This window comes from Rana temporaria, chromosome 4, assembly GCF_905171775.1.
Source record: "Rana temporaria chromosome 4, aRanTem1.1, whole genome shotgun sequence".
Lineage (NCBI taxonomy): Eukaryota > Metazoa > Chordata > Amphibia > Anura > Ranidae > Rana > Rana temporaria.
The window spans coordinates 331,495,313-331,511,890 of record NC_053492.1 but is presented as its reverse complement, the minus strand read 5'-3'; the positions used below and the strand labels follow the sequence as shown (position 1 = coordinate 331,511,890).

The window sequence follows — 16,578 nt, the reverse complement described above, 5'->3', positions numbered from 1 at the left end:
ACTCTTAGTAGGTTAAGCAAATCCGCCAACAGAGCGCAACAGATATTAGAGGTTCATAGATTCTTAATGGTCTCTCCGTGCTCTCCTGGCAGCCGGTGGAGGGGAGACTGGGCGGTGAGATCCAGGGGCCAGAGGGTCAGGAGGAATTCTGGTTTTCGATGGAGAGCGGCGACGACGGTGTCTGGTGGCTTGAGTCTCCATCGGCTCCGTTCATTGCGATGGCCAACGATTCACCGACTGTCGGTATACAGCATACCATTCTGGTACCGCAACCAGGGGTATCCCCAGGGTATCACAAAAACGGGGTAAATCTTCCGGGACCTTCAGCAGTGCTGTACGGCCCTGGTGGGAGGCTGACAAACAAAAGGGAAATTTCCATTTGTACCCTATGTTTTTGTCACGCAGTACATCCAATAGAGGCCTAAGGTCCCGGCGGTGCTTCAGCGTAATGCCCGATAAATCCTGATAGAGTTGAATCGGGGCACCCTGATGCGACAACTGCTTGCCCCTAGCCTTTTTTAAAATGTCCTCCATCCTGAAATCTGCCAGACAACACACGATATCCCGGGGAGGATGCCTTTAGGGCGCAGTGCACGGTGAATTCTGACCAAATCTATGCGTGTCTGAGGGGGCCTGTCAAGGATAGAATTAAACAGTCCAATAACCGATTGTGAGATGAGGTCCCCCTCAACCGATTCGGGCATTCCCCTGACCCTCAAATTCTGGCGGCGGCCCCAGTTATCGAGGTCCTCCAGGTGGCGATTTATATCCCTCAGCTGGAGGGTGTGATCGTCCACCTTCCTGGTGGATCATCTGAGGACGGTTTCGTCATCCTCCAATGCGATCTCCGTCTGTGCAACCCTATCTGTAAGGGAGCGGACATCCAGTCGTAACTCTGAAATGGCGGCCGCCAGGGTGTCCATAATATCAGTTGCCACACTCCTGAGATCCTCGATGGTCAGGTAGTGCTGCGGTGTGGGACTTTGTGTCCCCGGAACCTCTGGCCCCAAGGGAGCGGAAGAAGGAATTTGTGACGGACTTAGAACGATCTCCGTAGGTTCCATGTGTGCCGGCTGTGAAAGTCCTGAGGTGATTCTCTTGCGGGAAGACGCCATGTTCCCTCTATGTGCACGGAACATGTTCGGGATAGTCTGCGTCACAGTACCGCTTTTTTCCCTGGGCGAACGGGATCTTGAGGTAGAGGATGACCTAGAGGCAGTACCCATGCCGAAAGTGTCGGTAAAATCGGGCTGGGTGATCTGTTTCAGGCTAAAGTTGTCCCGGGGTGGCAGGAGCTCTGAAGCTAAGCGTCCATTTCCCTCAAGGTCCGGCCACGCCCCCCCCACTTTTGTATATGAATGCAGTCCCACTTTTGTATATGAATGCAGTCCCACTTTTGTATATTAATGCAGCCCCACTTTTGTATATAAATGCAGCCCCACTGTATATATAAATGCAGCCCCACTGTATATATAAATGCAGCCCCACTTTTGTATATAAATGCAGCCCCACTTTTGTATATAAATGCAGCCCCACTTTTGTATATAAATGCAGCCCCACTTTTGTATATGAATGCAGTCCCACTTTTGTATATAAATGCAGTCCCACTTTTGTATATAAATGCAGCCCCACTTTTGTATATGAATGCAGTCACACTTTTGTATATGAATGCAGCCCCACTTTTGTATATGAATTCAGCCCCACTTTTGTATATGAATGCAGCCCCGCCGTATATATAAATGCAGCCCCGCCGTATATATAAATGCAGCCCCACTTTTGTATATAAATGCAGCCCCACTTTTGTATATAAATGCAGCCCCACTTTTGTCTATGAATGCAGTCCCACTTTTGTCTATGAATGCAGCCCCACTTTTGTCTATGAATGCAGCCCCACTTTGTATATGAATGCAGCCCCACTTTGTATATGAATGAAGCCCCACTGTGCATGGCACTCACCATGGCATTGCCTCGATCACACACAGCAGGTATCTCCTCTCCCGACATGTGTCATGGAACAAACAGGAGCTGTAGGTCTGTGTTCGGCAGGGCAGTGTGCTCTAGCAAGGTCCCCCCCAGATGGGCTTGTGTGATAGACAAAACACTGATTCAATCAGTGTTCCATCTCCATCTACTATCACACAAGCAGGTCTAGCACAGGCAGCACAGCCAAACACAGACCCAGCTCTCACACACAGCGAGAGATGCCCAGTGTCATACACGCAGGAGAGAGGGGGAGCGCTGCAGTCAGCTACAGCTCAAAGCAGCCTCAGGACAGGCAGCCTACCGGGCTGGGCCAGTCCGGCCCTGGTGATGAGAGAGAGAGTGAGAGACTCAGCAGCGGCAGCTGCAGGCACCGCAATGCAGTTTTTTTAAAAAAATGATAAAAAATTTTTTTTTTAAAAGCCAATGTGACATGATTGTCTCGGGGGGGGGGGGGCAATTTCCCTGTTGCCCCCCCCTGGATCCGCCGGTGGTATCAATATTAGTTGATGTACTGGGTAGTGACACAGAAAGGGATCCGGCTGATTGTACACCAGAAGGAGCCATAATCTGGCTACTGTTACCTATAGGTTTAAGAATAAAATGTCTCTTAATGTTTAGTCTCCGAACAAGTTTGTGAGCGTCAATGAACATCTCAAACTTATTCAGAGTACGAGGAGGTGCAAATTTAAAACCCTGACTCAAGACTAATGACAGCTGAGCAGAACTCAAATTAAACACTCCACTGATATTTACGGTTTCCTTTTCTTTGGACCTGACCCGCCTCCCCCCTCTGATTCCTCTCCTTCGTCGTATGCCCTTTTGGGTCTGGTGTTGAACCCGGGAAAAAAACGAGGTGGCTCATTTCTTTCAAAATTGGAAGGCGAGTCTTGTTCTTGTCTATATCTCATAGCGTGATCTATATATTGACTGGGATGTCTCGAGATAACAGGCTCAACATCAAGTCTTTCCCTTTGATGGTGCATAAGGGCGGTGAACCTGTTATGTGTAGAGGTCCGATTGCCCCTGGGGGTGTGTCCAGGGGGCTGGTTATTGTAAAAATCCCTTGGGTCATCCCTAGAGTGAATGTACCCCTGATTATTCGTATATGGGGAACGATAGGCACCTCTATATTTATTGTGTCCACAATACACCCGATCATTATCATAATAAGAAGGGCCTCGTGAAGCTCCACCCCTTTGTGGCTGGGGCCCATTCTTCCTAGGTTTACCTTTGTTGTTTTTAGGTTTCACCGCAGTGTAACCAGGCGGAATATGTGGGTGGTTGTGATTGCCCTGTCCTGTGGGTCCCATAATCGCAGTAACAGTAGGGATGAAAGGGGTCTGTGTAGGGGGTGCTGACAAGAGGGTACGAGTCTCTGGAGGCGGTGCAGAACCAGATGACGCCTCCATAGCATCATCCACTCTTGCTTGCCACTTAAAGACCAATTTGTTGGAGTAATCTACAAAATCGCGGTTATACTTTTTTCTTTTTGAGTTTTTGATCTTGATCTTCTTTCTCAAGAAAGAGTTTAAGAGAATCTGACTTCTGTTTGTAGATCTCCTGATCCTTAAGCGCAATACGTTTTTCTCTAAGTAAGATAATTTCTTCATTAAGAGATCTTAATTTACTACGTTTTTTGTCTTTCAAGAACTGTAGAAATGTAACCCCCCGTATCATTAAAATAAATGAACCACCCCTCAAGTTCGGTCTCACCCTTTTGGGGGCTGACTTCCCATCTAAGGCTACGAGGGACCATCTTCTGAGCTACATACTGTTCAAGGTATGCTACGTCCCAGCTGGTGTGTAGCTCAGAGACAGGGGGTTTTTGAGTCTTAAAAAAATACCACCTAATTCATCTATCTGATCGATATTCCCATCAAACACAACTTCTGTATTGATATGCTGGGAACGATAGTCAAAAATGTCCATGATGGACTGTTAGCTGCAATGTTGCGGTAACAAGAGACAAAGTAAAAAAAAATATTTCCAAAAGGGAAAAAAGAACACTGCGCTAACAAATGATAAAAGTAAAAATGTGTGAAAATGTCCCTAAATTAATATAGGGAATAAGCTGACAGTACCAATTACCTAAGATACCCAAAGTAAACAAACAATATAAAAACAAGGTACAGCGCTAAGTGAACAATGATATAACCAAAAGTATGTGAAATAAAATTGGTGAAAAAGCAAACAACTGTGACATAGAAGTTCCAAGCTAGGAATGTTGAAGTCCATAAGCTGTGATCCACATCAAAATAAAGTGAATAGAAAAAAAGTCCATCAATAGTGATATGCGTCAAGATAAGGTGAAATGAAAAGAAAATCTTCTTCCACCAAAAGGACACCCAAATCGTGAGATGTAGTCTCCTTACCACATGTAGATGACCGTCGTTACATCGGTCTAATTAGGCACAGGGATGTTTATAGTCTTCCCGAATAGACTAACTCCAAGCATGTATGATGAAGTAGCAATTCCAAAATGCACTCGCTCCTAGAGGTAAGTTGATGATTCAGACTCTCATGGAATGAGAAATAAAGGAAGACCCCATAGCATAATACCGTTTGGAAGCGGGTTTAATGGAAAAGTAAAGTTGCACTTACAATTAAGTTGATAAAATGGCGCGGTATGTGTAAGTATGAAGGAAAAGCGGCGTCTCCTCTGATCCTCTCCTGTCTGCTAGGCTCCGTGGTTGCGTATCTCCGTATACAAGAGGTGATGACGTTCCACTCAGCTAGGCCACACCTACGCATTTCGTCATCAAAGGATGTCGTCGGGGGTATGGGCTGCTGGTCTCGTGTCATCACAATGCCCTTGTATAGCAACGCGACTCCATTTTAACTAAGGGCGATTGAAAAAGGGCATATTGGAGGAAACACGAAAACGTCTACGTGGTAACGTACGACGTAATAGGAGCATAGCAGGAGTAAAAAGGAGTGTAAACAGAAGGCTGCCATCTTGTGGAAAAAAATACATTTTTTTTTTTGTTTACCAAAGTTTATTTTAAGTATAAATGTGGATAAGTATATATAATTCAAGAGAATTATGGACAGTACAGTGTACAATAAAGTATCAACAAAAGTCAAACAAATACAGCATTATGTGACGATCTCACAACTCACATATTAGGCGTTCAGAAATTATTGTAATCAATCATGACACAGCATATTTCGACTTATATGGGTAATAATCACCGAGTAGAGGACCAATTAGACCATTTGGAGTTATATAGGTGCATGCTATCATTAAGAGTGTGAAAAACTATTTCCGTAAGCTTAAGAGACTCCATCCTATCCAGTACCTGTTGCCAAGATGTGTTATTGGATCTCCAGTTTAGTGCAATCATCCACTGTACCGAGCTACACAGTGAATGTAGTAATCTGATGGATGGTGTGGGAATATCAGGGATACCAGCATATAGAATGTAGATTTGAGGGGTGAAGGGGATTTTATAGCCCGATATCTCTTCAAATTTTGTTGCTGCTGTCTCCCAAATCTGCGTGAGGAGTGGGCAGCTCCAGAAGGTGTGTAGCATGGTGCCCTGTTCATGGCAACCTCTGAAGCAGTCTGGGGAGACAGCTGCATAGAAGGAATGCAATTTATAGGGTGTGAGGATACAAAAAAAATACATTTTTTAATCTAATTTTGTTTAATTATATATTTAATAATTGCATATTAAGTTTTTTCTTTTTTTTTTCTTTTAATTAAGTTTTGTGTATGAAGATATCCCGCGGCTTCTTCCTCTGTTCCTATCTCTCCCGATGCTGCACTCCGCCATGTGTATTTCTCCATTTTCTCCTCAAGATGGCAGCCTTCTGTTTACACTCCTTTTTACTCCTGCTATGCTCCTATTAGCAACAAAATAAGACAACAGAAGATAAGTCTCACAGACTTGAGTTCAGAACTGCAATCGCAGTTAAACAGTCCCCAACTTTTGGAGGGGATAAGTTCCCCTGCCAGCAAGTTTCCAGCCAGGATAGTGACATGCAGCCTCGCAGCGGTACACAAATCCAGTGTCTCCTCTCTTCAGCCTTGTCTATACTGCTACCACTACCTGTCTTTTTTTTTTTTTTTTTTTACCCGCTTCCACCAGAGTTAACCATGGTTTTCCTTTAAAGGAACCCTAGTCCAAACAGAGGGGAAATATAGCATCTTTCTGGGACCCAGCCCCAGTGTCCTGTACATATTACCCCCTGCCCCAACTCCGATGGAGGAGGAAACAGTGGAGCTTAGACAATGGGTTCAGGGCATCTACATTTTGATGCAGTTTCCCCAGGCCTGTGCTCCACAAAAAAATTTAATTTCTGAAGTGCCAGGAACCAATGGGTAACCCTGGCATTCCTTCCTGTACCTTGTCTCATCCACGTTAAAGGAGCATGGTCCAAAACCAGCCCAAATTTCCTCCCCAAGAGATAATATCTGAGTGATTATAAGGCCCACTTAATAGCCAGACACTCAACTATAGCATAGTTTTTCTCTGCTGCCATCAAATTCCTACTGAGTAAAGCTACCGGGTGTTCCTCTCCATGACAACCTGTGACAGAACCGCTCCTAACCTCACATTGGAAGCAGCTGTCTGAACAACACATTCTTTTGAAAAATCTGGTGCTATCAGTACAGGGTGTGGCACAGTCCCGACTTGATCTCCAAAAAAACATTTCAGTGTGAGTATTCCATAATGAGCTCATTATGCCTTTGTCTTGCAGGTCTTTTTTTTCTGTTGGTTTACAACCACTTTAACCACTTCCATACAGGGCACTTAAACACCTTCCCGCCCAGACCTATTTTCAGCTTTCAGTGCTCTCACGCTTTGATTGATAACTACTCAATCATACGACATTGTATCCAAACAAAATTTTTATCATTTTTTTTTCACAAATAGAGCTTTCTTTTGGTGGTATTAAATCACTGCTGTGTTTTTTTGAAAAATTATTATTGTAAAATTTTGCAAAAAAGTAAATTTTCTTCATAAATTTGGGCCAAAATTTATACTGCTACATAACTTTGGTAAAAATAACCCAAATTAGTCGATATTTTTTAGTCTGTGTGAAAGTTAGAGTCTACAAGTTAGGGTGAAAATCACTAAAAATTGATCACATCTGATTACACCTGATGTACTAAAGGCTTATCTCATTTCTTGATTCAATAACAATCCAGGAAAGTACAAATACCCCCAAATGTACCCCTTTTTGGAAAGTAGACAGTCCAAGGTATTTAGTAAGATGCATGGTGAGTTTTTTGAATTTGTAATTTTTTCACACAATTCTTGGGAATATTAAGATTTTTTTTTTTTTTTTTTACACAAACTTATTGTATTGATAGGTTATTTCTTGAACACAGCATATGCATATTTGCAACTACACCCAAAAATACATTCTGCTACTCCTCCTGAGTATGGCAATACCACATGTGAGAGATTTTTCCACAGCCTGGCCACATACAGAGGCCTAACATCCAAGTAGCACCTCCAGGCATTTTAGGAGCAAAATTACACATATAATTTCATGATGACCTATCTCAATTTTGAAGGCCCTGGAGCACCAGGACAATGGAAACACCCACAAAATGACCCCATTTTGGAAAGCGAACACCCCAACGTATAATCTATGAGGCATAATGAGTCTTTTGAACGGTTCATTTTTTTCCAGAAATTTTCAGAAAACACAAAGTTGCCCATTTATAAGATATTTCCAACACACCACATGTATTAGGCAGGCACATGTATTAGAAAGGGGGGAAATGGCAGTCTGTTACTAATAAGGGGAACTAGTATCTGATGGATCTGTGATAAATTTTGAAGCAATCACCGATACCCAGTCCAGGTTGGGAGGGACAATCGGGAAAATGATTCATTGATTACCCTGATCGGGTATGCGCTGTGTCCGGGGGACAAGCGGCAGTACCGATCGGTGCATTGCGCGCCCCCGGGACATCCTGGAGGATGTCATATGATGTCCGGTCAGGATTCTGAAACCACTTTGCCGACGTCACTATGTAATTGGCGGGCGGCAAGTGGTTAAGGACCGCCAGCCACAGTACGTCAGCTGTTTGAAGTGGAATGCCATTGTTATGGCAGCAGCTAGCTGCCATAACCCCAGTATCCTCTAAAAGCGAACTGTCCTCTTTCAGATAAAAGTGGTCTCAGCAGCAGATTCACCGCAAGATCACTTTTATCAGAGGTGGGAGAGGGACCCCCCTCCAGCGGTGCTCCGGTGGTCTCCGCCGCTTACCGGAGCTGTTGGTAGCGGCAGAGACTATCAGGTCCTCTCCCCTCACAGACTGGATATTATTATAGGCTTACCTATAGGTAAAATGTAGTGATGGAAGTTTACTTTGACTTTAACATATAACATAGCGTCCACTAAAAAAAATTGAGAAGCATGTCTCCCAGAGAAGAAAACCACTGTACAAATCCACCACGTGCATATAAGAGCTTTGGAGGAGCTTACCAGAGAACCATGACCCATAGTAGGCATGTAAAGAAATCCTAGGGCTCTACTATGCAGCTGCCAGACTGTGTCTCACAACTCTGGAATGCCTCACAACTTCTCTCCCACCTGGAAATGATGGTTTGGCATATAAAGAAAAGACCCACAAATAGTGTTAAATCCTCAAAACCCTTTAACAAAATATGTCTTTGCACTTGCATTTACAGTATACTAGTGCCTCTTGGTTAGCATTGACCAGCATCAAATATTGCGAAGTTGATCGTGCATGCTGACGTCGTTTTTTTTTAAACTAACATTCATTTGTCTTCTTGCAGATTGAAACAACTGATAATTACAAACAACAGAATTTCATCAGTTGAATTTCCTGTCACTCGGTTTGGTCAGTTTTTTTATTTATTTTTTTATATATATTTATCTAAAACTTGTATTAATGTTGTTACTAATGTATTTATTTTGCTTTCATTTAGGCTGCAGTACCGAATTTTTTTCATCGCTAACTAGTTTGTCAGTTGATGGCAATAATGTATCCCTGGTAAGATACAAAATAGATTTATTGGTATCAATTAGTAACATTTTTAGGTTTTGGGATACTTGGGTAGTGTTGCTAGTTATTTTAATCATTGGGAATGGGCCTAAGGAGATATCCACTAAAACTAGAGACATGAGACCACATATGTGGCAGGTAAAAAAAAAAAGGTTACTTGTTACTTGTGCCCACGCTATAGTCGAATGATGTCTACAGCATAGACCTTAATTGCGTGCGGCACGCTCTGTGATCACTGAGTCAATGAGACTCGGCTGATCACAGGTCAGAGTAAGGGGCCGATCCCGAGCCTCTTACCATGTGATCAGCTGGCAGCCAATGCCAGCTGATCAAGTGATGTAAACAAGAGATCGGTAATCCAGATTTTTTTCTGCTTACGTTGACAGCATGAGCGGAGAAAAAAGACGATCACCAGCTTGTGTCAGAGGGACAGCGGTCTCAAAGAGGGTGAGACATCACCCAATTATCTGTGTCCACCAGTGCTGCCTGCCATTCCCCTCCAGTGCCACCTCCCAATGCAATGCCACCAATCAGTGCCCATCAGTGCCACCTATCAATGCCCATCAGTGCCACCTATCAATGCCCATCAGTGCTGTCAATCAGTGCCTCATCATCTGTGCCACCTATCAGTGCCCACCAGTGCTACCTCATAAGTGTCCATCAGTGCAGCCTATCAGTGTCCATAAGTGTAGCCTCATCAGCGCATATCAATGAAGGAGGAGAAAAATTACCTGTTTTTGATAATTTTTTTAACAAACTATAAAACTGTTTTGTTTGCATTTCGAGAAAAAAAAAAAAAAACTATTAAAAGAAAACTCTATTTGTTTTTATGTACAGGGTTGCATGACTGTGCAATTGTCATTCAAATAGTGACAGTGCTGAAAGCTGAAAATTAGCTTGGGAAGGAAGGGGGTTTAAGTGCCTAGTAAGCAAGTGGTTTAGCATACCAGCATAACAATTGTATGAATTTTGTGACATAAAAAAGTTTCTCACCTGTAAGTGCCATTGTGTCTGGTGTGCAAGATACCACTTGTTCAGGCTAAGGACTCTGCTACTTACTTCAGACAAGCTTTGATCCTTTGAATGTGCTAAGCAAATAAGACCAAGAGATATCCTGTGCATCTTCCTGGGCAGCAATAGAAATACAAATATTTGAGTTTAGCTGGTGAGAGATCAAAGCCAATATAGAATACTGTAGGTGGACCATTGTGAAATGCATTTTAATAATACAATTTTGAAAACTGTTTGGAACCCTGAATCAAAAAAAATATAAAAAAAAATGTGCATTATTAAGAAAAAAACAATATATGTGCTGTCTAGTTGCACAGTACTGATAATTTTGTTGTGGCGATAAGGCTGTACGCTATGCGCACAGCATATCTCCCGTGCTAATAAGCACACATTTCGTCTAATGATATAATGCATCTTACCTAGGACTCCATTTCCCGTATATCCCCAAGTAAACAGACATCACCACAGCTCATGTTTCGGCTACATCAGCATGACTCCTCTCTAGCATCAGTAGCTGCTTGTATTTATACAGTCAACATGAGTAACAAAAGAAGGTGTTGGCTTCACAAACAGCCAATCAGACATTTGTATTCTTTCAAAGGAACCAATCACAGACATGTATATATTTAAATAGAATACCAGTAGTGACATGTGCAAACGGTCATGTGCAGAACACCATGCGGCATGCAAAATTGTGAGACAAAGGATATCTCACAAATTGAACACTACAAAGATGGCTCTGAACATGGCCATACTCTATCATGGCTCAGTGGGCCATAATTTTCGTATAGTTATACTATAGTTCCTATGTATGCAGATCTGTTTGCTCAGAGTCTCTAAATGCAGTCGCCATGAAGTGGACAGTCTCTTGGTGAGGCATAAAAACAAGCATCCCTAAAAGAGAAAACATATCTGCCGTGTCCACAGTAAGGTTTTCGCAGACAATTGTCTTCCACCAAAGTCTATGCGAATAGGCTCACATGAGCGCATTACAGCAAAACCAACACTGGGGGACATCTGACAACATACATTAATACAAATTTCCACAACAATTTGCACAAAATTCATTACAAGACCATCTTGTGAACAAAGCAACTTCATCATACTGAAGTTAAACTACCAGAGTTAAAAACAAAATGTGTTTAATAAAAGCTATTAATTGTTCATTAGGCAACAGGGAGTCAGAAGGAATTCAGAGTTGACTTGGTTATACTACTGTCTACGGGTGAATTGGATAGTTGGCTAGTCAGTCAGGTATAACGCCTAAAAGCCCTGTACACACGGGCAAGAATCTCGTCAGAAAAAAAAAACATAGATTTTTCCGATAAGGTTCTTGGCAATAATTCTTGGCAAGAATCTCTTGCCGCCCGAGTGTACAGACTCTCCTTTCAAAAGAACCGCGGTTCTCTTGAAAGGCAAGAACGCGGTGACATCATCGCTCGTCACATTCGACATTCATCGCTCGTCACATCCAATGCCATCGCCGCCATCTTCCTGCACCCTACCTATGCCTAGGAAGCTGCCGCGCATGCATCAGTCATTTCGAGCATGCGCGGGTTTCCACGGCGACCAGCTAAGTATACACACTCTCGGGTTTCTCGGCGGGAAAAGTGCTGAGAATATCGCAACAAGAAAATAGTATACTCGGCAAGAAAGCCCTGCCAGCTGTTTTCTTGCTGGTTCTTGCCGAGTAAACCGAGCGTGTGTACGAGGCTTAACTCTTATCCAGCTTCAGTTTCTTTCTTATCCGGCTTCAGTTTCTTGCTGGTGTCCTAACTGCAAACCCACTTCACTTGACATTTGTGTTTCCCACTGTTTTGGTGCATCCCATTTGTCTCAGAATTTTTTCTTACCATGTGTCCTTTCGAAATGATAATTACTGTAAAATCAATTTTTTTGTAGCTCCGTAAAAGACACAGATCTGGTTCAGGCTCCCTCCTACAGTTGCTTTTGCACAAAACTGAAATATAATGGGCGTAGGAGGGGTTATGGCTGGCTAACAGATTTTTTGTTTACAAAGTGTCCAATTCTTCTGTAGGCAGCAGAACAACCCAGCTGTCTCAGAATTCCTTCTGACACTTTGCCCCTTAACCACTTAAGAAAAGCCGCACAACGATATACGTCGACAAAATGGCACGGCTGGGCACAAGGGCGTACATGTACGTCCCCTTTAAGAACCCAGCCGTTGGTCGTGAGCGCGCCACCGGCGGCGTGTTCGCGACCCGGTCCGAAGCTCCATGACCACGTCCACAGGACCCCCGAACCTGATCGTCGCCGGTGTCCCGCGATCGGGTCACAGGAGCTGAAGAACGGGGTGAGGTGAGTGTAAACAAACCTTCCCCATTATTCTCTGTGGCTTGTCACTGATCGTCTGTTCCCTGTCATAGGGAATGACGATCAGTGACGTCACACGCCCCCCTACACACAATAGGACACACTTAACCCCTTAGCGCCCCCCTAGTGGTTAACCCCTTCACTGCCATTGTCATTTTCACAGTAATCAGTGCGTTTTTATAGCACTTTTCGCTGTGAAAATGACAATTGTCCCAAAAATGTGTCAAGTGTCTGATGTGTCTGCCATAATGTCGCAGTCACGAAAAAAAAAAAAAATCGCTGATCGCCGCCATTAGTAGTAAAAAAATATATATTAATAAAAAAATGCCATAAAACTATCGTCTATTTTGTAAATGCTATACATTTTGCGCTATAAATTTTGCGCAAACCAATCGATAAACGCTTATTGTGATTTCTTTTTTTTACCAATAATATGTAGAAGAATATGTATCGGCCTAAACTGAGGGAAATTTTTTTTTTTTTTTATCTTTTTTTGGGGATATTTATTATAGCAAAAAGTAAAAAATATATTTATATATATTTTTCAAAATTGTCGCTCTATTTTTGTTTATAGCGCAACAAATAAAAACCGCAGAGGTGATCAAATACCACCAAAAGAAAGCTCTATTTGTGGGGAAAAAAAGGACGCCAATTTTGTTTGGAAGCCACGTCGCACGACCACGCAATTGTCAGTTAAATCGACGCAGTGCTGAATCCTAAAAAGGGGCCTGGTCCTTTACCTGCATAATGGTCCGGGTCTTAAGTGGTTAATGAACTTCAAGGAAAGGATTTTCTTAGTCACACAGGACACAAGAAAATAAATCAGAAGTATAGGATTTAAAATAAAATGAGTGATGGTTGGTGTGGCCGACGATGGAAGCCTGAAGATGCGCATTGCTTAGCACTGTGCCCTCCTAACGCTGGCAGGCTGACTGCACACACCAGGGATCTGCATTTCAGCTCCAAGCTCTCACCCTGCTTAACCTGTTGAGCCAGGGCAGGGCACTATACAGTGCTACCTACTCAGCAAAGCCCCGCCAGACTCCCACACGGCTAAAGACAAGATGGCACCTGGCCGGACCCCCAGACAAAGTACGGCCTTTCCCCTCCACCCTGGCCTCTGCCTGCATGGACACTGCAAATGGGCTCCCAGCTCCTTAGCTAGACACGCCTGCTTCCACAACCAGGTCAGCACTGCTCCATGTTGCACATGCAGGAGATGGCACTGCCTTCCTCAGCTTCAGAGGGATCCTCTGGATCTGAAGCCACAGCCCTCCTCTCTGTTTTCCAGGCAGACTTTGAGTTCTGGGTATTTTTTTTTTCCAGTAGTGTTTATTAAGACATTTTTCAAAAGTCAACAGAGAATACAAATGCTATTTTATATAGTATAATACAATACCTTTTTTTTCATAATAAAGTGAGTAACAACGAAAAAGGCGGGTATAACATTCTCAGAAATAATGTACTATTTCTAAATACAATTTTAAGACTTTCTTTTTTTTATATCAACGTCTTTTTATTAAGCAAAAAATAAGAAATAAAAGATACAGTTCTGGGTATTTAACTATGGAATCATCTTTCCATGTTCAACTAAATGCCCCTAAACATCATTTTTTTTTTGTTTAATATATTTTTATTGATAGAAATAGACAGTACAATAAGAGTAAATCAACTCTTTAAAGAAGCATCAATACAGAGTAATAACTTGGGGAATATAACAAATGGATGCATCATAGAGAGCACAAGCATTTCAATTGTCAATTAATAGAGAAAAAGAAAAGACAAGAGGGGAGAGAAAAAAAAAGATGGAGATTAAAGAGGATAGAGGATGGAAAAGCAGGGGAGGGTAGGGAAGGGGGGGGGGAGCTGGAACACATGGTAGTCGTATCGAGCATATCGCTAAACTAACGTATTTAGTAGGATATCAGGAATAAGGGGGAACCATATCAGAGAGTGGGAGAAAGGGTCACAATTTGGTGAAAAACAGCCTTGTGGTTTCAGAGCTGTAAGGAGGCGAGGAAATAATATCTAAATAGCACTGTGTAGAGATAAATGAAGACCAGGGCGCCCAGATTAAAGAGTGTTGTTCGCTGGTGTCTCTTGCAACGTGAGTGAGTTCTTCCATGAGGCTAAGTTCAGAGATATTTTGCAACCATGTTTTAATGGAAGGAGTTTCAGGTTGACCCCAGAGACGAGGGATAATGGCTTTGGCTGCATTAAGAAGGTGTGGGATGATTGAACGTTTGTATTTGCCAATGGGTCTAGAGGTGGCATGGAAAAGAAACGTCCAAGGTTCAAGGGGGATTTGTACCTCAGTGATCTGGGATATCAAGTTTAAGACTTCTGTCCAGTAAGGGCGAATGAGGGGGCAAGACCACCAAATGTGGGCATGGGTGGCAATTTGACCGCAATTCCTCCAACAAAGTGGAGAATTACTAGGAAACATACGGTGAAGCTTGGCAGGAGTGTGGTGCCATCTAGTAAGGAGCTTGAAGTTAGATTCAGTCATGGAGGAAGCCAGGGAAGAGACATGCGTAAGCTTGAGCATCTTATCCTTTTGTTTATTAGTAATAGTAATTCCTAAATCCTTCTTCCACCGGGATAGATATTCTGGATACAAAGGGCATTGTAAGTCTAGAAGGGCCTTGTAAAATTGGGAGATAGAGCGTGTAGGAGGATCCCTAGGCAGGAAAATTTGTTCTATGCTGTTGAGATCTGGGATACCTCTTAAGGGACGTGGTAATGTATGGAAAAAACTACTCAATTGCTTGTATCTCCATTTATCTAAGAATGAGGGTGAATTATGACCCAGAATCTCAGACAGGGGCCTAAGACAATTGGAGGAAACAACATGGTACAATAGGAGAGGGCCACCCGGTGACCATTTCTGAAAGCCTGAGTCAAGGAGACCCGGGGCGAAGTATCTGTGAGACATCAAGGGAGTTAATGGGGAATTATAGGACCATGTAAATTTCTTATGTAGATCATCCCAAATTTGTTGGGAAGATAAGGTAAGAGGTGAGGTGGTAGGGGATAGATCTCTAAAAGAGTGTGGGATCCAAGGAGTCACAGAGAGATCAGAGCCACATAAAGAATGTTCCAATTGGACCCATAATTTGGAGGCGGAGGCATATTTCCAGTCCGCTATCCGTGCTAATATAACTGCTTGATAGTAAGCTTTAAAATTAGGTAAAGCCAGTCCCCCTGAACATTTGGTTCTGAAAAGAGTCTCTCTAGAAACCCTGGGACGCCCATCCCTCCATATAAAGCGAGAGACCATGGTTTGTAAAAGGGTAAAAAAAAACTATTGGGATCTTCAAGGGAATCATTTGCAACAAAAAAAGAATACGGGGGAGTACGTTCATCTTTATTATGCTGACCTTACCTAGCCAAGAATGAGAGAGGGAGGACCACTTCCGGAGATCATCCTTAATAGCATTTAGAAGAGGGATATAGTTATGCCTAAAGAGGGAATGGAGGTGGGGAGTCAAATAAACGCCAAAATATTTCATGCGCGATGAAACCCATCGAAAGGGAAATAGGGGTCTCAGCTGATCAGCTATTCGTTGGGGAACTGTTACATTTAAGATTTCGGATTTTGAAAGATTAATCTTAAAGTTGGAGAGACCTTGGAATGAGGAGAATTCAGACATCAGATTCGGCAGTGAAACACGTGGCTGTTGGATAAAGAATAAAATGTCATCCGCATAGGCTGCGTATTTATGTATTCTAGTGCCGACCTGGATACCATGAATTCCCCTGTTATTCCTAACAGTAGCCAAAAAGGGTTCAAGGGAGATAGCAAATAACAAGGGGGATAGAGGACAACCCTGTCTGGTTCCGTTATGTAGCGTAAATGGATCACTTAAGGAACCATTAATACGTACTTGTGCAGTGGGGTTGGAGTAAAGGGAGAAGATACGAGAAAACATCTTAGGACCAAGGCCAAAATGACAGAGAGTAGTTTTAAGGTATTCCCAGTCCACCCTATCAAATGCTTTTTCAGCATCGGTGGAGAGGAGAAGGGTGGGCTGGGAACACTTCTGCACATAATGGATCAGTGATAAAGTACGGAGAGAATTATCTCTCGCCTCTCTATTCGGAATGAAACCGGTTTGATCAGCCGAGACCCACTTAGGTAAAAGGAGAAGCAATCTGTTCGCTATTACTTTGGCAAAGAGTTTGGTGTCAACATTTAAAAGGGAGATGGGTCTATAACTGCTACATAGGGTGGGGTCCTTGTCGGGTTTAGGGATAAC

The 16,578-nt window shown here is 43.0% G+C and overlaps 1 protein-coding gene across 5 annotated transcripts in view; it reads left to right on the top strand.

Annotated features, from left to right (window-relative positions):
- TBCE (tubulin folding cofactor E) overlaps positions 1 to 16,578 on the top strand; it is a 619,064-nt gene that overhangs the window by 333,308 nt on the left and 269,178 nt on the right. For all 5 annotated transcript variants that reach the window (XM_040350725.1, XM_040350726.1, XM_040350724.1 and 2 more), the window contains 2 exons: positions 8,745 to 8,809; positions 8,898 to 8,962. In XM_040350725.1, coding sequence (XP_040206659.1) covers positions 8,745 to 8,809; positions 8,898 to 8,962 — 130 coding nt within the window. The remainder of the gene's footprint in view (positions 1 to 8,744; positions 8,810 to 8,897; positions 8,963 to 16,578) is intronic.